At 48.4% G+C, this 16,985-nt stretch overlaps 1 protein-coding gene and 1 long non-coding RNA gene across 4 annotated transcripts in view; one reads left to right on the forward strand and one right to left on the reverse strand.

Annotated features, from left to right (window-relative positions):
- Positions 1–16,985, forward strand: part of BAIAP2L1 (BAR/IMD domain containing adaptor protein 2 like 1) — an 86,833-nt gene that overhangs the window by 65,038 nt on the left and 4,810 nt on the right. The window contains exons 9-12 of one of the 2 annotated variants that reach the window (XM_036826245.1): positions 635–782; positions 2,545–2,752; positions 3,374–3,451; positions 4,877–5,057. In XM_036826245.1, coding sequence (XP_036682140.1) covers positions 635–782; positions 2,545–2,752; positions 3,374–3,451; positions 4,877–5,057 — 615 coding nt within the window. The remainder of the gene's footprint in view (positions 1–634; positions 783–2,544; positions 2,753–3,373; positions 3,452–4,876; positions 5,058–16,985) is intronic. The other variant, XM_036826246.1, reaches the window with a different exon arrangement.
- LOC118881382 lies at positions 10,377–16,091 on the reverse strand. Of its 2 annotated transcripts, none has more exons than XR_005016511.1 (3): positions 15,931–16,091; positions 12,313–12,545; positions 10,377–11,271 (listed from the first exon to the last, which is right to left on the reverse strand). It is a non-coding gene; the product is annotated as an uncharacterized LOC118881382 (long non-coding RNA). The 2 variants fall into 2 exon arrangements; XR_005016512.1 differs by having other exon boundaries at positions 12,413–12,545; positions 14,685–16,091.

Below are 16,985 nucleotides of genomic sequence, written 5' to 3' on the forward strand. Positions count from 1 at the left end.
CCTCTCTTAGGCCGCGGCTGGCCCACGGGTACACACTCATTTCCCACCACTTCTCCCCCTGCCCTGCTGTAACTGAGGTCCCGGTGGAGATGACCGCGGTAACCTGGCCTTTAACGCCGCAGGCAGGGTGATCCTGGCTGAATGGAAAAGACCAGAACCTCAACAGACGGCAGAATGCTAGCGATAAAGAGAGGATTCTGAAAACTTTCAGGGAGGGCAAAAATAGATTACTCACGAAGAAGAGAGAATCCCACTGATGCTGGAAAACAAGATGTTAGAAAGTAATGGAGTAATGCACTCAAAATTCTGTGGAAAAATAATTTTAAATGTAGATGCCTTTAGCCAAGCAGCACTTAAAAGGGAACCTAAAAATCCACAGGGACAGGAAGGAGATGAGTGCTTTTCAAGGGGTGGGGAAAATGGGGAGTAACTGCTCTAAAAAAAAAAAAAAAAAAGACAAAAATGGAAAAAAGGACATGGTGTTCTTGAAATAATTCAAAAAGGGGCATTGCCCTACAAAAAATTTGGGGAAAAAAATGGAATTTAAAGCGTGTAATGCAGAACAGTCCTGGGGATCTGTCTAATGCCATTGCTGTGTTATACTAATGTTAAACTAAGAAGGAATTTTTCACAGGTTGGGCGAGATTATGACACCCTTTCTAAATATTCACCAAAGATCCCCTCGGCTCCTTCAGCCAGAGCGTCAACGAGCCCTTTGATTGATATGTTTAATAACCCAGCCACAGTCGCACAGAATTCAGAAAGAAAATATAATTCAACAGGTAAGATACTTAGTTGGATTTCTTTTAAAGTGCCTTTAAAATTTTGTAAATATTTAGGATAAGTGTGCCTTGTGATAGAGGTAAATACACATGTATGGTAGCACCTGCTCCACACTGGCTTGGAGGAACTCACATCTCCTGATGGGGTCTAGGTTTATTCTAAAACCATAAGACACGTTGCTTTGATACATGCTAATTCTATATACAGATCGATGTTTACATAGAGTGAACATCCTATTGAAAGGTGTTATATTTTAAAAGAAATGGGATATAACTTACAGAGCCTTGCGCTGTGTTACGTATTTGTGGCAATTGGACTAAAATTTCTTTTTTTCAATGAAACAAACTGTAGAAGTTCACATGACAAAATTAATGGTTATCAGTCTTAGCAGTAGGCTTCGTTTGAATTATAATCAGTGTTTTCATCGTCTCTAACAGAGCCTTTCATGCTTTCTGGGGGCTTAGGTTCTACCTGCTTAAATTCCTTAACCTGGTTGACTCCATTTCAGTAAATTGGGACCAGTTATCGTTTGCAGGCATTTCAGCTGGCTTTGGTTAGGCTCCACTCTGCCTACACAGAGTCTTCGGCACCCAGGACCTCGAGACTGTCGTGGCGCCAGACCCATCTCTGTGGGGGGGACTCACGGGCCCCTTGGGTGTGAAGTTGTGGCAGTCACACGGCGTGCTGCTCGCGAGAGCCCACAGGCTGTCCAGCGCGTGCAGCTCTTGGGGAAGAGATGGGATTTTCAAAATGTCAGCTGGAAAGATGATACTTTGTAGCCGTTTGCCTTTGAAGAACTATAAGTTATATATAACATACAGTTAAAATATACAGTGCTGTGTGCAGCCCAATCATTCAAATGATTCTTTGGTTCTTATTGGTAAAAACTAAATGAAAATCATTGAATTCAATACAGCCGAGGTAATTAGAGTATGCGGCATGTTGAAGAGATAGCAAAGTTTACATTGTAGTTATTAAGAATTTGCGAGAATGATGCAGAAAGAGATTTTGCATTGTTTTATAGTAAATAGTGGGCTAGCAAAATTTGAGTGGAAAAAAAATCTGGAAACAAATATTTCCATTCCAATTTTGGGGTTGGCGGGGTAGGGCTGGCACATACCAGGCTGCGTTGAGCTGGGACACGACATAGCGCAGCGCTAGGCCATGGCGCCAGGCCGCCCGCTTCTGGTTCTGTCTGGTTCCCGCCTCTGCCACGGCACCTAGGGAGGGGTCAGTACATGTGACTCGTCCTCACCGCATCCCTGCCACGCTCGCAGGTGAGCAGCCGTGGCAGCAAGAACGTCTACGTTTCCAGTTTCTCTCTTTTTTGTGGCACAGGCCTTGGACAGTTTGGTCTGAGCTGGTGCCTCACAGCGCCTCTGTGATTTGTTCTCGGGGAGCGGGGCAAGGAAAGCAGTGGGCCACTTGGTGGTGGAGCACTTTGCCTCTTTAAGAGCCATCCTGATTGAATCGGTGCAGATGAAGCTTGGCTACACTGCTTTATCCTCTCGGTCTGGAGAAGAGCCTTTAGCCACAGGGACCCTCCTCTGAGAGGCCTCGGGCCATGGCTCTGCTGCTGTCCCTTGCTGTCCCCGTCCATCGAGGCACAGGTGGAGGTGTGGAAATACAATCCGCTTGGCGTCTCCGTGGAATGAGGGTGCTGGAGAGATGGGGGCGGGTGGTTTCCTGGGGTTGGCTCCTTTGAACTTGCCTGATCATCCTTCCTTGAAAAGCCATCACTGCTCGGTTCATTTTTGACAGGTTCTTCAGATGACCCCAGTTTACAGCGGTCGGTTTCTGTTGCCACCGGACTGAACAGGGTAAAAAAGCAGAAAGTGAAAACCATCTTTCCGCACACGGCCGGCGCTAACCAGACCTTACTTAGCTTCGCGCAGGGAGACGTCATCACGCTGCTCGTCTCCGAGGAGAAGGACGGCTGGCTGTACGGAGAGCATGAGGACACCAAAGTGTAGGTCTCGGGAGGGGCCTCCACACTTGGCCCGGCGGTCCCCCGCCGAGAGGGCCGCTGTCTCTCCTCGTAGCAGGTCTTCCTTGTGGGCAGATTAGCATTTTCACCACAGTTAGGCTCATAGCTTAGTGATAGTTATAGTTTAGTTAACTGCGGTTATTCTATTCCCAGTCATTCCCAAGCTGTTTTCTGTATGTGTGTGCGCGTATAGATGAATTTGATGCATAAATAGGAGTCACTTCTGAAAGTAGTTTTAAATGTTTTTTTTTCACGTGACTTCAGATTTCTCAAGATATACTTTGTTAAGATTTAGCAGGTGAATAGTTTAAATGCCAGTGTCATCATTTCAACTGTACGTGCATAAGCTTTACAGGAAGTAGGTTAAATCAAGTTTCTGTGTAGATTATTCAGGTATTAAGTAAAACCAATATGGAAACAAAAGACAAAAAGGGAATCCAAATAAAAGTAATGCTGTATGTAAGATACCTATGAGAGACTGTGATGAAAGTGGCCCGGCCTGCCCCTGAGCTGTCACCGAGCCGTTCCTGGGTGTGTTTATGGCTTGCTTGTCTGCTGTGAGCATCCCAGCAAGGTCTTCTTCTCCCCACTCTTCACCTGCAGGAGGGGTTGGTTCCCGTCGTCATACACAAAGTTGCTGGAGGAAAACGAGAAGGAGACCGTGAGCGTGCCCGGGCCAAGGTAGGACCTGCCTGTGGCTCAGATGGCCCAGGGGCAGAAAACGCACCTCGACCTCGTGTTCTCAGGCGTGTCGGAATTAATCTGGATGTGTAGCAGAGCCCACGGGGAAGCCGCAGATGGTGTGGAGTAGTGGGGGATTGCGGGGGATTGCTGCTCCATGATTGTTTCCTTCCTGACTTCTGTTGCCCACACACTTCACTGACCATCTGCTGGAAAGAGACGCGCCCCAGAACCCCCCTTCAGCCTCAGAAGCAGTCTCCCCACCGCCCACCACAGCTGAATCCAAGGCCCGTGTGCTCTGTCTTGGTCTTACTCGGCAGCCTTTAACACTGATGAACACTTTTTCTGGAATGTTCTCTTGCCCTTGCACTCTTTATTTTCCCTCCACTTCACCAGCCATCCATCTTCAGTACCGTTTCAGATCTCTCCTCTGCCCTGTGCTTAGACATAGGTGTCCTCGGGATCTGCCCTCAGTCCTTTTTTCCTTTTCGGTGCTTCCTTGGCCACCGTGTCTGCTCCCTAAGCTCGAATTACAACAACGGGCTTCACTCAGCACCTCTGTGCCGACACCGCCCCCCACGTCTGTATCCCACCCAGATAATGATCATTATCACCGTCACTTAGGAACTGTCCAAAGTGCCTTACACTGACCAGGTCATTTAATCATCATACAACCTTGTGAGATAGGTCCCTGCTTGAAAATTGAGAAAACGGGCATGGAAAGGTGTAATAACTTGCTCAAGGAGCTGGAAGTGGTGGAGCCAAGACTAGACTAACGCAGACAGGTCTCTCCCAGCCAAGACGTGAATGTTTGTATGTGGCGTGGGTCCTCAGAAACATGTCCAAACTGAATGTGGCATCGTCTTGACCACAAACCACCTTGGCCACAGTGTTTCCCATGTCAGAGCAACCGTCCTGACCCATCCTGCTGTCCCCGGCGGACCGTGGAGGCCGCACCTGATGCCCCCCGCGAGTCCTTCCATTATACTTGCTCCAAGCCATCTGTGTGTCTCCATCCCTTGCAGAATAGCTCAGCTGCCAGTGGCCAAGGAATGAAACTAAATATTTTTAGGATGTTAAAATTCTGAGATTTCTTAGTCTGAAGTGCTCGATGCTTTTGCTCAAGGCATTTGCTGTATTTTCTTATTGAACTCCTTGAATTAAGAGCCAGCCCCTAATTGAGCCAGTTTTCCTCTCCTTTTCTTTTGTCATGTCTTTTAAAGGATTTCTTTTGAGTGTACATTTATAAGTCAGCAGAAACACTGCAGTGTCATATATATAGTGTGTGTGTGTGTTGTAATCTCCCCTTCCCTCACCGTATTGGATTATTAATCCACCGTAGTTCTGGCCATAGGAGATTGGGGATGTTTGGGGTGCAGGGGCCAGGTCTCATCTAACTTGTATCCTCTGGTTCTTGTTCGCTAGCTTGATATCAGTACGAAGCGTGAGCACGATGAACTTGTCTGAGAAAAGCAGCGTCGTCATTCCCCCGCCAGATTACTTAGAACGTTCATCCACGGGGGCGGCTGCAGAAAAGAAAGGAGTTGTTTCCCAAAACGCTTCTACCTTTAAAGCGCCAGTGTCCAAACCAGAAACCACGTCTCCTGTGAGTAAGGCCCAGTGTACCCCGATCCTGAACAGCAGGCTCTGGTGATGCGGGGTGCTTTTCCCTCCACACAGGAAGGTGATGAGCCTCAGGTGGGGTGGAGACTTCCTCCCAGGGCCTGCAGATTCCCCTGCCACACAGCCTTTCAACTTCCTTAACTTCAGTCCCCCCTTTGTTTTTAGTTTATCTGTAAATGACAGTTTACACACAGTAGGTCCATTGTTTGCCAGACTGTATCACGTTTTAAGCTCTCCTTGCTTTTGGTCATGGCTGCAGTCCTTTAGACCTGTAGTGACCTTTTTCTGCATTTTCTTCAGTTTTCATATTGTTTTCTGAAGGAAGACTTAAGGTTGAACATAGTGATCTGATCATTACACCTTCGGAAAGTGTGCTGTGTAAACCCTGTGTGTACGTTATCTGTAATCGTAAACAAGCCGGTAAGAGGCACAGAGGCTGAGTCACTTCGTCTGTTCCTTTGACAACTCTGTCTTCTGGGCCAGGCCCCGGTGTGGGCTCTGGAGACGCAAAGATAAACAAGACCAGCCCCTGGCTCTGCTGGAACTTAGGTTCTAGTGATAAGAAGCAGACGATGAGAAATAAACACAAATATCAACGCTAGAAGCTACGTGGAGGAATGAAGCAAGGTGAGGTGACGAGGGATCAGGTGATGTCTTGGATGGAGGTCAGGGGTTGGGTTTTCTGGGAAGCTGACTCTGAGAGCGAGTGCGGGTGCCGATGAGAGCCGCCCGGGCCCCGTACGGAAGGGAGAGGCTGGCCCGGTGCCGCCACTGCCCCCGCCGAGACCTCCGGGCTGGGACGGCCCTTGGAGCTGCCTGGATTTGGGGCAGCATCTGGGGGCCGGGGTCTTAGCCAGAGCGATTCCCGAGGAGCGCTGCCAGCCGAGGGCCATCTCCCCGCAGCCAGAATCAGTCCCAGTCCTGAAGGGGATCTGGGCGGCACATGACAGAGCCCGCAGCGGAGCACTTCTCTGAGGGGGTGACACCTGAGACCCAGGGGTCAAGGGGAGGAGCTTCCCAGACAGAAGGAGCGGGACGTTTGAAAGCCCTGAGGGGGGTGGACTCGGCACCCTCAGGGAGCAGAGGAGGGAGGCGAGGGTTCCAGGGTGGCGGAGCCTCCAGAGGGCGTCCTCGTCTTTTAAGTTTATTTTCAGTGTAGATTATACAGTAGAGAAGGGGGAAAGGATGGAGGAAAGGGGATGACTGAGAAGGAAGAAGAGCACACGGGGAGGAGCCGGCCGGCCGGGGCAGGGATGCGGGTCCACTGTGCCGACGGGAAGGCCGAGGGCCAGGGCCCGGGTGCAGCTGGGAGGACAGACTCGAGGGCTGTGTTGGGGGACGTCTGTCACTCGGTGCCGAAGGACAGATCACCGGCGGACGGGGCGGGCAGGGTGGTGCTGAACAAGTTCAAAAGAAGAGAATTTGTGCCAGAGGTGTTTTGCAGAGTGAGAAAGTGAGCGTGCTCCGGAGAGGAGCGGGATACGAGCAGTTGGCGCAGTAAGCCTGGGCCACCGTTGCTGCTTGTTTTTCGTTATCCTTCGTTGTCGTGTGGTCCTTCCTGTGGTGCATGCAGAAGCCATGCCTCCCGTGGGGTGTGTGTCTCCCCGGCTCCACCCGTGTGGTCACCCCTAGTGGGGGCCTCTGTTCAGCTCCGAGCGGGGTGGGGGCGGAGTCGGTCACAGGAGATGGGAACGCTCCCAAAGATGGGCGCATGCTACAGTGCGAGCGCGGTGTCGGGGACCGTGCAGGCCTCCTCACAGGCCGAAGCACATGTTTTGGTCCAGGAAATGTACTGTTCTGAAATCGCATTCAAAAATGTCTTTGGCTTCTCCTCTTAGATAAGCATACTGCATGATTGTTTGCAAATTACCCCAACTAACTCCAAAAATTATTTTCAGAAGAAAATGGAGCTTTTCCATTTTGTTAGCAGTAGATGTCAAAACTGGACAAACTGCTTGGGAAGGGCACATGTGAAATGCTATTTTATTAAAGGCCCCAGTATATTTTAAAACAATATTCAAACTCTTTGGAAATGATCTTAAGGCATTTCTGAAAGCATAACAATTCCTTTTGCTGGGGAAAAAAAAAACTTTACAATTTACGTGTCACAAAACTCAGAATCCAGGCACATGAGACGACACATTGTTCAGGTGTGACCTGTCCATCTGTAGTGCCTTCTCCTGGTTTTGATTTTCAACTTTTTCTTATGGAAATATTCAAACACACATAAAAATGGACAGAATAATCTAATGACCTGGTCCCACAGGTTAGCTTTAACAATTCATTTATAAATCTTGTTTCATCTCTCCCCAACCCACTCCGAGATCAGTTTGAAGCTAACGACAGACATCATATCATTTCATCTGTAAATATATTAAAGATCCTCTTTTTTTCCTGACCACAATGCCAATTATCATATCTTTTAAAATTGACAGTAATTCCTGAATATCATCACCTGGTCACTTCAAATTTCTGATTGTCTCATTAAAAATTTCTTGACAGTATAGTTGTTCGAATCTGGACCCAGACCAGCTCCCTACATTGTAATTGGTGGCTCAGTCTTGTGATGAGTCTTTCCATATCTAGAGGTCTCCCCTGTCTCTTTTTCCTTGTAATCTCTCTGTAGAAAACCCAGGTTACTGGTCCTGGAGGGTGTCCCCAGTCTGGATTTTTGCTGGTTGCGTCCACATGGTGTCCTTTACTGAGTTCCCCTTCGTCCTATATTTCCCGCCTTGATCAGAGTCTGTGGTTGCTTTGTTAGTTTGCCTGCTTTGTTTGGTAGAGCATTTCATCAGCAGTGGTGGTGGGTGCCTGTGTTTGCTCGTTTCCTTCCGTGATGTCAGCAGCCGTTGATAATGGCTGCCCGGCTCCGTGGGTGCAGCTTGTACAGGCAGGCCTCAGAGGTGTTGCAGGTTTGGTTCCAGACCATCTCAATAACGCAGGTCACAGGAACTGTTTGGTTTCCCAGTGCATATAAAAGTTATGTTTACACTATACTGTAGTCTGTTGAGTGTGTAATAGCATTATGTCTAAAAAAGCCATGCACATACCTCAATTTAAAAACACTTTATTTTTTTTAAATTTATTTTATTTATTTATTTATTTATTTTTGGCTGTGTTGGGTCTTCGTTGCTGCACGCGGGCTTTCTCTAGTTGCGGTGAGCAGGGCCTACTCTTCGTTGCGGTGCGCGGGCTTCTCATTGCAGTGGCTTCTCTCATTGTGGAGCACGGGCTCTAGGCACGCGGCCTTCAGTAGTTGCTGCACACGGGCTCAGTAGTTGTGGCTCACGGGCTCTAGAGCACAGGCTCAGTAGTTGTGGCACACGAGCTTAGTTGCTCCGCGGCATGTGAGATCTTCCCAGACCAGGGATCGAACCCGTGTCCCCTGCATTGGCAGGCGGATTCTCAACCACTGCACCACCGGGGAAGCCCAAAAATACTTTATTGATAAAAAATGCTAACCATCATCGGAGCCTTCAGTGGGTCGTAGTAGTGACACCAAAGACCACTGATCACAGATCACTGTGACTATAATAATAATGAAAAGCTTGAAATATTGCAAGAATTACCAAAATGTGATGCAGAGACACAAAGTAAGCAAATGCCGTTGGAAAAATGATGCCGATAGTCTTGCCACGGCCTTCAACTTGTAAGAAAAAAAAAAAAGCAGCATCTGTGAAGCACAGTCAAGTGAAACACAATAAAATGAGGTCTGCCTGTATAGTGCCTTTTAGGGTAAAAGAATCTTGCCCCCAAATCATAGCTAGCACTGGAATTATAAATGAAAACACATTTTAGCTAACAGCACCGATTTTAGAAAATAACATGTTTTAATTTTCAGTATTTTTGCCACGTGGATAAAGCTCAGTGAAGAAAGCATTGGTGTGGCTCTTACCACACTGGATGGATAGATTGAAAAATCCTGGTTTTAGATATCAATATAGTCAGTCAGTAATGATATCCATTATTAAGCATTTGGCAGTTTAAATGAGCTCTAACTTTATTTTTAAACCTCTCTGTTGGCTGGGTCATAACAGACTGTCAGCGTCAGGAGGCTGTCTTGAAAAGCACGGGGACCAGCCAGGGAGCAGCACTGCACACGGTCCCCCCTTTTTATCCCCTCCCACTTGCTGAGCAGCAGAGCTTCAAGCACACTACCTTCTCCCGAGGCCCAGGGTGGCCTGGCTGCCCTGGGGCCGCCTCCTCCGTGGCAGGCCCTCGTGGAAGCTGCTGCCCTGGCCCCCAGACCAGGTGCAGGGGTCCTCAGCTCACACCCTGGGGATCCCGGTCTGCACGGTCCCGGGGCCGCCTCCAGGCAGAGCTCCACACCCGAAGCCCCTCCCCACCACATCCCATCCCCACCAAACCGGTAACTTAAGGTCTCCCGACAAAGCCCAAAACCCGATGGCTTCACTGGTGAATTCTATCAAACGTCTAAAGAAGAACTAATACCAATCCTACTCAGACTTTCCTTAAAAGTGGAGAGGAGAGAATTCCTAACTCATTCTGTGAGGCCAGCATTGCCCTGACACTCCGGTCAGGCCCCCTATTTCTTTTTTTTTTTAACATCTTTATTGGAGTATAATTGCTTTACAATGTTGTGTTAGTTGCTGCTGTATACAAAGTGAATCAGCTATACGTACACATATATCCCCATATCCCCTCCCTCTTGTGTCTCCCTCCCACCCTTCCTATCCCACCCCTCTAGGTGGTCGCAAAGCACAGAGCTGATCTCCCTGTGCTATGCGGCTGCTTCCCACTAGCTGTTTTACATTTGGTAGTGTATATATGTCCATGCCACTCTCTTTGTCCCAGCTTACCCTTCCCCCTCCCCATGTCCTTAAGTCCATTCTCTACCTCTGCGTCTTTATTCCTGTTCTGCCCCAGGTTCTTCAGAACCATTTTTTTTTTAGATTCCATATATGTGTTAGCATATGGTATTTGTTTTTCTCTTTCTGACTTACTTCACTCTGTATGACAGACCCTAGGTCCATCCACCTCACTACAAATAACTGTTTCGTTTCTTTTTATGGCTGAGTAATATTCCATTGTATATATGTGCCACATCTTCTTTATCCATTCATCTGTCGATGGACAGTTAGGTTGCTTCCATGTCCTGGCTATTGTAAACAGTGCTGCAGTGAACATTGTGGTAGATGACTCTTTTTGAATTATGGTTTTCTCTGGGTATATGCCCAGTAGTGGGATTGCTGGGTCATTTGGTAATTCTATTTTTAGTTGTTTAAGGAACCTCCATACTGTTCTCCATAGTGGCTGTATCAATTTACATTCCCACCAACAGTGCAAGAGAGTTCCCTTTTCTCCACACCCTCTCCAGCATTTATTGTTTGTAGATTTTTTGATGATAGGCCCCCTATTTCTGTCTTGCAGGCTGGAAGGCCTTTTTCAGTCTTTCATTTTAGTGGCCTTTATTTTTTTATTTCATATAAGAATATTTAAAAGCTCTAAGTATCTAATGAAAACGCTCTCCTTCTGTGATTCCAATGGCGATTAGTTACCGTTGATTTTGCAAATGTCAGAATAATGAATGTTGACGAACACTTCTCTTAATAATAAGTGAAACCTTGCATTAAAAGGGAACAGGTATAGAGTTGATAGCTACAGCGAGGTCACATTTATAACACTGGCAACAAACATTTCTATGGCATCAGACTACTGTGACCAACAAAACTTTTTTAAACACAATCACATGGCACGTGAAGGCACACTTTTTGGAAGGGATCTGCGGGTCACACTGGAACTCGTCCATGGAACATTTATTGATAAGCTTATTACGGTCCAGGCCCTGGGCTAGGCTCTAGGGAAACAAATAGGAATCAACCCCGGAACTGAGTCCAGTGAGCGGTGTTTATTGGGGCTGTGGAAAAGGTGCAGGGTGACCGGAGGCGGGGAGGGCCCTGGCTCAGGCTCCTGGGAAGCATCAGAAGTGGCTTCTTGGAGGCAAACATTTGAGCCGAGTCCTGAAGGAAGAGCTCTGATGAAACCCAAAGCATTCCGACGGTGTCGCGGGGTCTGCGTGGCTGGGTGCGGTCGGGGCAACGGCGGAGAAGTGGCGGGATGGGCAGGCCAGGGGTGATGCTCCCCGAGCCAGGCCAGCCTGCGCTGTACTGCATCCTTCCCCATCCTTCCGGGCGGCATTCAGTCATCCAGGGAGGGGGTAGGAGCCCCGTCCAGTGCTGGGGGTGGGGCGACAGGAGTTGTCAGTACTTAAGGGGAAGAACTGACAGAGCTAGTGACTAACTGCTGGTACCTACGCTGTTCTGTCTCAGCTCTGGGAGCAGGTCTGGTTTACTCACGTTTACATATCCTGGAGCCTTTTTTTTTTGGATAATTTATATAACGAGCACATACATTAGACCTTTAACATGCCAGCATTAGAAAGAAAAAACATTCTTACACATTTAACTACTAGAAAAATATAAATATTTATTTTGGAGGTTCTGAATAATTAAAAATAATCAGCATCCCATAAGTATGACTGTATTAAAGACGAAGTTACTTATGGTTTGTTAAAGTACCTACAATTTGAGAAACCACCCCCTTCCCACTTTTGATTAAACAACAGATAAAAGTTGTCTTTCATGGAGGTATTTATATATTTTATTATTTGACTACTATATTAAGGAATGGCTTTATGGTAAAATTTTTATCTAAAATTCTACTTTGCAAATAATCAAACTGATAAATAATCCCACTCTTGAGACAGAAATAAGGATGAACTCTTAAATTAATATTTATCCATCCCATGCTTTAAGTAAACAAAAGTATGTTTTAATATTTTTTCACCTCAAATGTTGCCATTTGCTGGGTACATTAAACATATGCTGAAATGAGGTTTCCTTTTAAATCCACCTGGCAGTCAAAGCTACAGGTTTTGGCTAAACAGCAAAGTCCAAGTTTGGTCAGGGTCTCTTTGTAAAAATTAAAACATCTAATCATTACACCTCATTTTAAATACTACTTCTAAAAATAACGCTTTCTGCTCATAAAAATAACCCAGAGAATTTTTGTTCTGGTAGAAAATTTGGAAAACATAGAACAAGTATTAAAAAGAAAATTCTATTTATAATCTCACTTCTGGGATAACTCCTGTTAACATTTCGTTATATTTCCTTTGAGATATAGATAAATATTGATATATTTAGATATACAGCTATTTTCCCCTCCCTCCCCAGCACCCACCCGCATGGTGGGATCATAGCATTTTCTTATGTCACCTTAGAAGCATTTATGCTTCTAACAAGCCCCAGCACTGCTGCCTGGGCTGTGATGAGCTGCAGGCCTGTGGCAGGAACCCTGTGAGCCCATGAATAGCACCTCTGCGCCCTTCTCATCCTCACGGGTCAGCAGCGTGTAGGTGTCCCTCCATCAGAACTCTGTGATGCGACAAGTACCACTGTCATCTGTGTGCTGTTTAAGGGGTACCAATAGGTTAGTATGTTGTTCTGATCTGGAGAATAATGGAAAATGCCAATTAATAAAGGCCACAAGAAAATATTAATTGGCTTTTAAAAATCATCAAAGGCCACAAGGTTCGTGCACTTCCTGAACGAGGCACTGCCAGCCGTCATTTCAGGGCCTCCCACCCAGTCACCCTGACTCTTCTGGACATTCAATTTTCCATATCTGTAAACGTGCATCTAATCTTGGGCTGAAGACGGTAATAACCCAAAAGTAAGTACAGGGCGTGCACAGACGCATCATGAGGTATAATGACTGATTCGTATTCCATTTCTATCGCTTCATCTTTTGAAGTAATATTTCAGTATCCTCTGCAAAGTGCCAAAGAAAAAGCTGCAACTGTCAGCGGTGTGCACCCTCAGATGCCTCCGCTGCCTACAACGTGTCCGTTAGACAAGCTACCGCGTTTCATCACTACCAAGTCAGAGCGGGAGTCCAAGAGCACAGCAGAGCGGACAGAAGGACCGGCTCTGCCCCAGAGAGAGCCCCTGGGGAGCAGGTGAAAAGGCCTGTTTTTAATAGGCCACCTAGTCGTCGTGGCCTCTTGCAAAGGCAGCAGACACAGGATCCAATCATCTGTGCATCAGTAAACAAAGCCAGAGAGATTATGGATCAGGCAGAAATGCTCCAGAACCGGGCGGCCCAGCAGGGTGGCCACTGGACACGGACTGCTGAGCACCTGAAAAGCGGAGAGTGCAACTGTAAGGAACTGAGTTTTTAATTTTAAATTTGTATTTTAATCTAGTCACACGTGAGTGGCTGCCGTGTCAGTCAGTCAGTCATAGATCACACAAAGAGAATGAGATTCCATTTAGAAACCTGATCCAGAAGGTGATGGTCAAGAAGCAGGTACACGATGAGGCCCTTCCAGGAGCCCCTGAGGGCTGGAGACACAGCCCTGGAATTTCGTATCTCAGAGGTTCTTACGCCCAACTGGGCTGGTCATTTATCTTTCCTAAACTGTTTACACCAGCTGATAACACTGGAGAAAAGTATGCTCTGTCTCAGCCAAAGTCTGGGGTCCGTGGGAGCTGGTAAAGCAGCCTAACACTTTTATATGTAGTTTTTACACACACACAACCATCAGAATATTGTCAGTTACACGTAGAGTTTTGTTTAAACACCAGGATACCTAGGGTATACCTGGGAGCCACCCACCAGAGAATGTTCGTGAACCCAGTGAGGTGGACCCAGCTGCCCTGGGACGTCCCATCTCAAGAGATCAGATGCCGTCTTCTCACTACCCAGGGGCTGGGGGTCGGTCACGTGCTCTCTGCCTTAGTGGCAGCAGCTTTCAAGTAATCCGATAACTGGGCTTCAAATAGCTATTGAGAAACCAAGCCCTCAAACCCACACGCTTTGATCTCAAAGCGCGTCTGCCGACCTGTAAGAGCTGCGCTGAGTGGGTGCTGCCTCCACCCCCCACCCCTACCCCCCACCTCACCGAGTGGGCACCTTGGTTTCAGAAAAGAGCCCCATGACCAGGGCAGTTGGCTTTCCCTGTCTGGGCTTCAGTTCCCCATTTAAGAATCAACGGGTTGGGCTTCCCTGGTGGTGCAGTGGTTAAGAATCCACCTGCCAATGCAGGGGACATGGGTTCGAGCCCTGGTCCAGGAAGATCCCACATGCTGCAGAGCAATTAAGCCCGTGCACCACAACTACTGAGCCTGTGCTCTAGAGCCCGCGTACCACAACTACTGAGCCTGTGTGCCACAACTGCTGAGCCTGTACTCTAGAGCCTGTGAGCCACAACTACTGAGCCCATGCGCCACAACTACTGAGCCTGCGCTCTAGAGCCCACGAGCCACAACTACTGAGCCTGCGCTCTAGAGCCTGCGTGCCACAGCTGCTGAAGCCCGTGCACCTAGAGCCCGTGCTCTGCAACAAGAGAAGCCACCGCAATGAGAAGCCCGCGCACTGCAACTAAGAGTAGCCTCTGCTCTCCACAACTAGAGGAAGCCTGTGAGCAGCAATTAAGACCCAATGCAGCCAAAAATAAATAAATTAAAAAAAAAAAGAATAAAGGGGTTGAACTGGGTCAGAGGTTGTGAACTGGGAGAGTCCAGCCTGTAGCTGAGGACTGAGTTATTTGTTAACAGGTAAAGCAGTGTCACTCAGGGCTGCTCACACCGTGGGCCATGCGAAGCTGCTCTCCAGCTGGCGGCGGAGAGGAAGGGACGTTCTGTCCGTGGAAGCAGCCGTGCAGGAGGGCAGGCACCAAGGAAGCCCTAGGGCCCGTCCCTCAGGCCCTGCTGTCTGCAGGATGGCTCGGTCCCCAGGGGAGTGGAGGGCTCCCCGCGAGGCTTCTCAACAGAGCCCTGGCCGGGCCGCGAGTTCCATCATCTCTGCGCGTCTGCCTGTGGCCGCGGGTCTGGGCTGACCCGTAGGCTGGGACCGCGTCGTCTTCTTCAAGGCACACGGGCACGCAGTAGACACCCAGGCAGAGCTCTGGGGTGGTGGGGAGGGGGGGTGACGCGGACACCGTGACAGCCAGCAAGGGCCACCTCCAGGTGGACTGGGGTTTGGGGTTTCTCGGGAGACGTCACCAGGCGTGTCCCGTCCGTTCCCGCCTGTGGGCTGTCTCGCCATCCAGTCCCCAGGCCTCCCCGGCCCCGCTGTCCCCAGGCAGCCTGGCCACTCGCAGGGAGTTGCCAAGAGGGGACACAGAACACGCGACAGGCCGTGGCCACGGGTGCAGCCCAGCAGAGGGACCAGCGCCTGGGAGTCGTGCTGTGAAGCCTGAGGGAAGTTGGGGCGGGACACGTGCTGCGAACTCGGAGCAAAGCCCGAGAGGTGAGTGAGGACCAGCGTCTCCCGGATGGCGGGCGGCGGCGGGGCTTTTCCGAGCCCATGCTGTGTGGCCCGCACTGTGACAGAGGAGGTGCCCCGGGCATGCCAGGAGCTGTGCCGAGATGGGTCACAGAACGACCAAGAAGGGCCTCCAGAGCCCTCGGTGCTCCTGCAGGACAGGGCGACGTGTGCCAGACGCTGGAGGAGGGAAAGACGGGGTGGGGGGCAGACGGGGAGACCCCAAACCCCTCAGCGCAGACTGGGGGAGGCGGTAGAGGGACAGGCGGCTCCCGGCTCAGCCGGCGGGGGATGGGCCGTGCGGGCAGTTCTGAGGCCAGCGGATCTGGAGCTCCTCGCTGGGCAAAGGAGGTGCCTTCGCCGAGGAGAAGGGAGCAGGGAGGAGGGCAGCCGTGGCAATAAGCTCGCTGGCAGGTGTGTTAAAGAGGACACCTTTCTGAAAAGGTCCTATTTTTTTTTAGTAAACATTGAAGAATACCATATACAGAAAAGTGCAAGAAAAGAAAAGTCACTTTTCACAAAGTGACTCCATATAACCAACACCCAATCAGGAACTGGAGCATTACCAGCCCTCCAGAAGTCCCCCGCACTGTCCCATCTCACAGTCCAGACTGCCCTCCTCTGGACGCTGGGTGCCTGTCTGGTCTGGCCCTGCGCAGACAGAACTGTGTCCTCCTGTGGTTCCACTGGTGTCTCAACAGAGGCTGTCATCCCTCCTGTTAGAATAACTGATTTACAACGTCGCATTAGTTTCAGGTATACAGCACAGTGATTCAGTTATACATATGTATACATTCTTTTCTAAAAATATTCTTTCTCATTATGGTATATTACATGATACTGAATATAGTTCCCTGTGCTATAGGGTAGGACCTTGTTTACCTATTTTATGTATAGTAGTGTGTATCTGTTAATCCCAAACTTCTAATTTATCCCTCCCCCTGTTCCCCTTTGGTAACCATAAGTTTGTTTTCTATGTCTGTGAATCTGTTTCTGTTTCGTAAGTAAGTTGTGTCATATTCTATTTCTTTAAAATATTTGTTTATTTTGGCTGCACCGGGTCTTAGTTGCAGTATGTGGGATCTTCTTTGTGGCATGTTTAGTTGTGGCACGTGGGATCTTAGTTGCGGCATGCATGTGGGATCTAGTTCCGCAACCAGGGATCAAACCCGGGCCCCCTGCATTGGGAGTGTGGCGTCTTACCCACTGGACCACCAGGAAGTCCTTATGTCATATTTTAGATTCCACATATAAGTGATATGATATTGGTATTTGTCTTTCTCTTTTTGACTTCCTTCACTTAGTACAATAATCCATAGGTCCATCCATGTTGCTGCAAATGACATTATTTCACTCTTTTTATGGCTGAGTAATATTCCATTGTATATATGTACCCCATCTTCTTTATCCATTCATCTGTTGATGGACACTTTAGGTTGTTTCCGTGTCTTGGTTATTGTAAATAGTGCTGCTATGAACATTGGGATGTATTTATCTTTTTGAATTATAGTTTTGTCCAGATATCTGCCCAGGAGTGGAATTGCTGATTCATAAGGCAATTCTATGTTTAGTTTTTAAAGGAACCTCCATGCTGTTCTCCATAGTGGCTGCACCAATTTAC

The sequence above is a fragment of the Balaenoptera musculus genome, chromosome 15, assembly GCF_009873245.2.
Source record: "Balaenoptera musculus isolate JJ_BM4_2016_0621 chromosome 15, mBalMus1.pri.v3, whole genome shotgun sequence".
In the NCBI taxonomy this organism is placed as follows: Eukaryota; Metazoa; Chordata; class Mammalia; order Artiodactyla; family Balaenopteridae; genus Balaenoptera; species Balaenoptera musculus.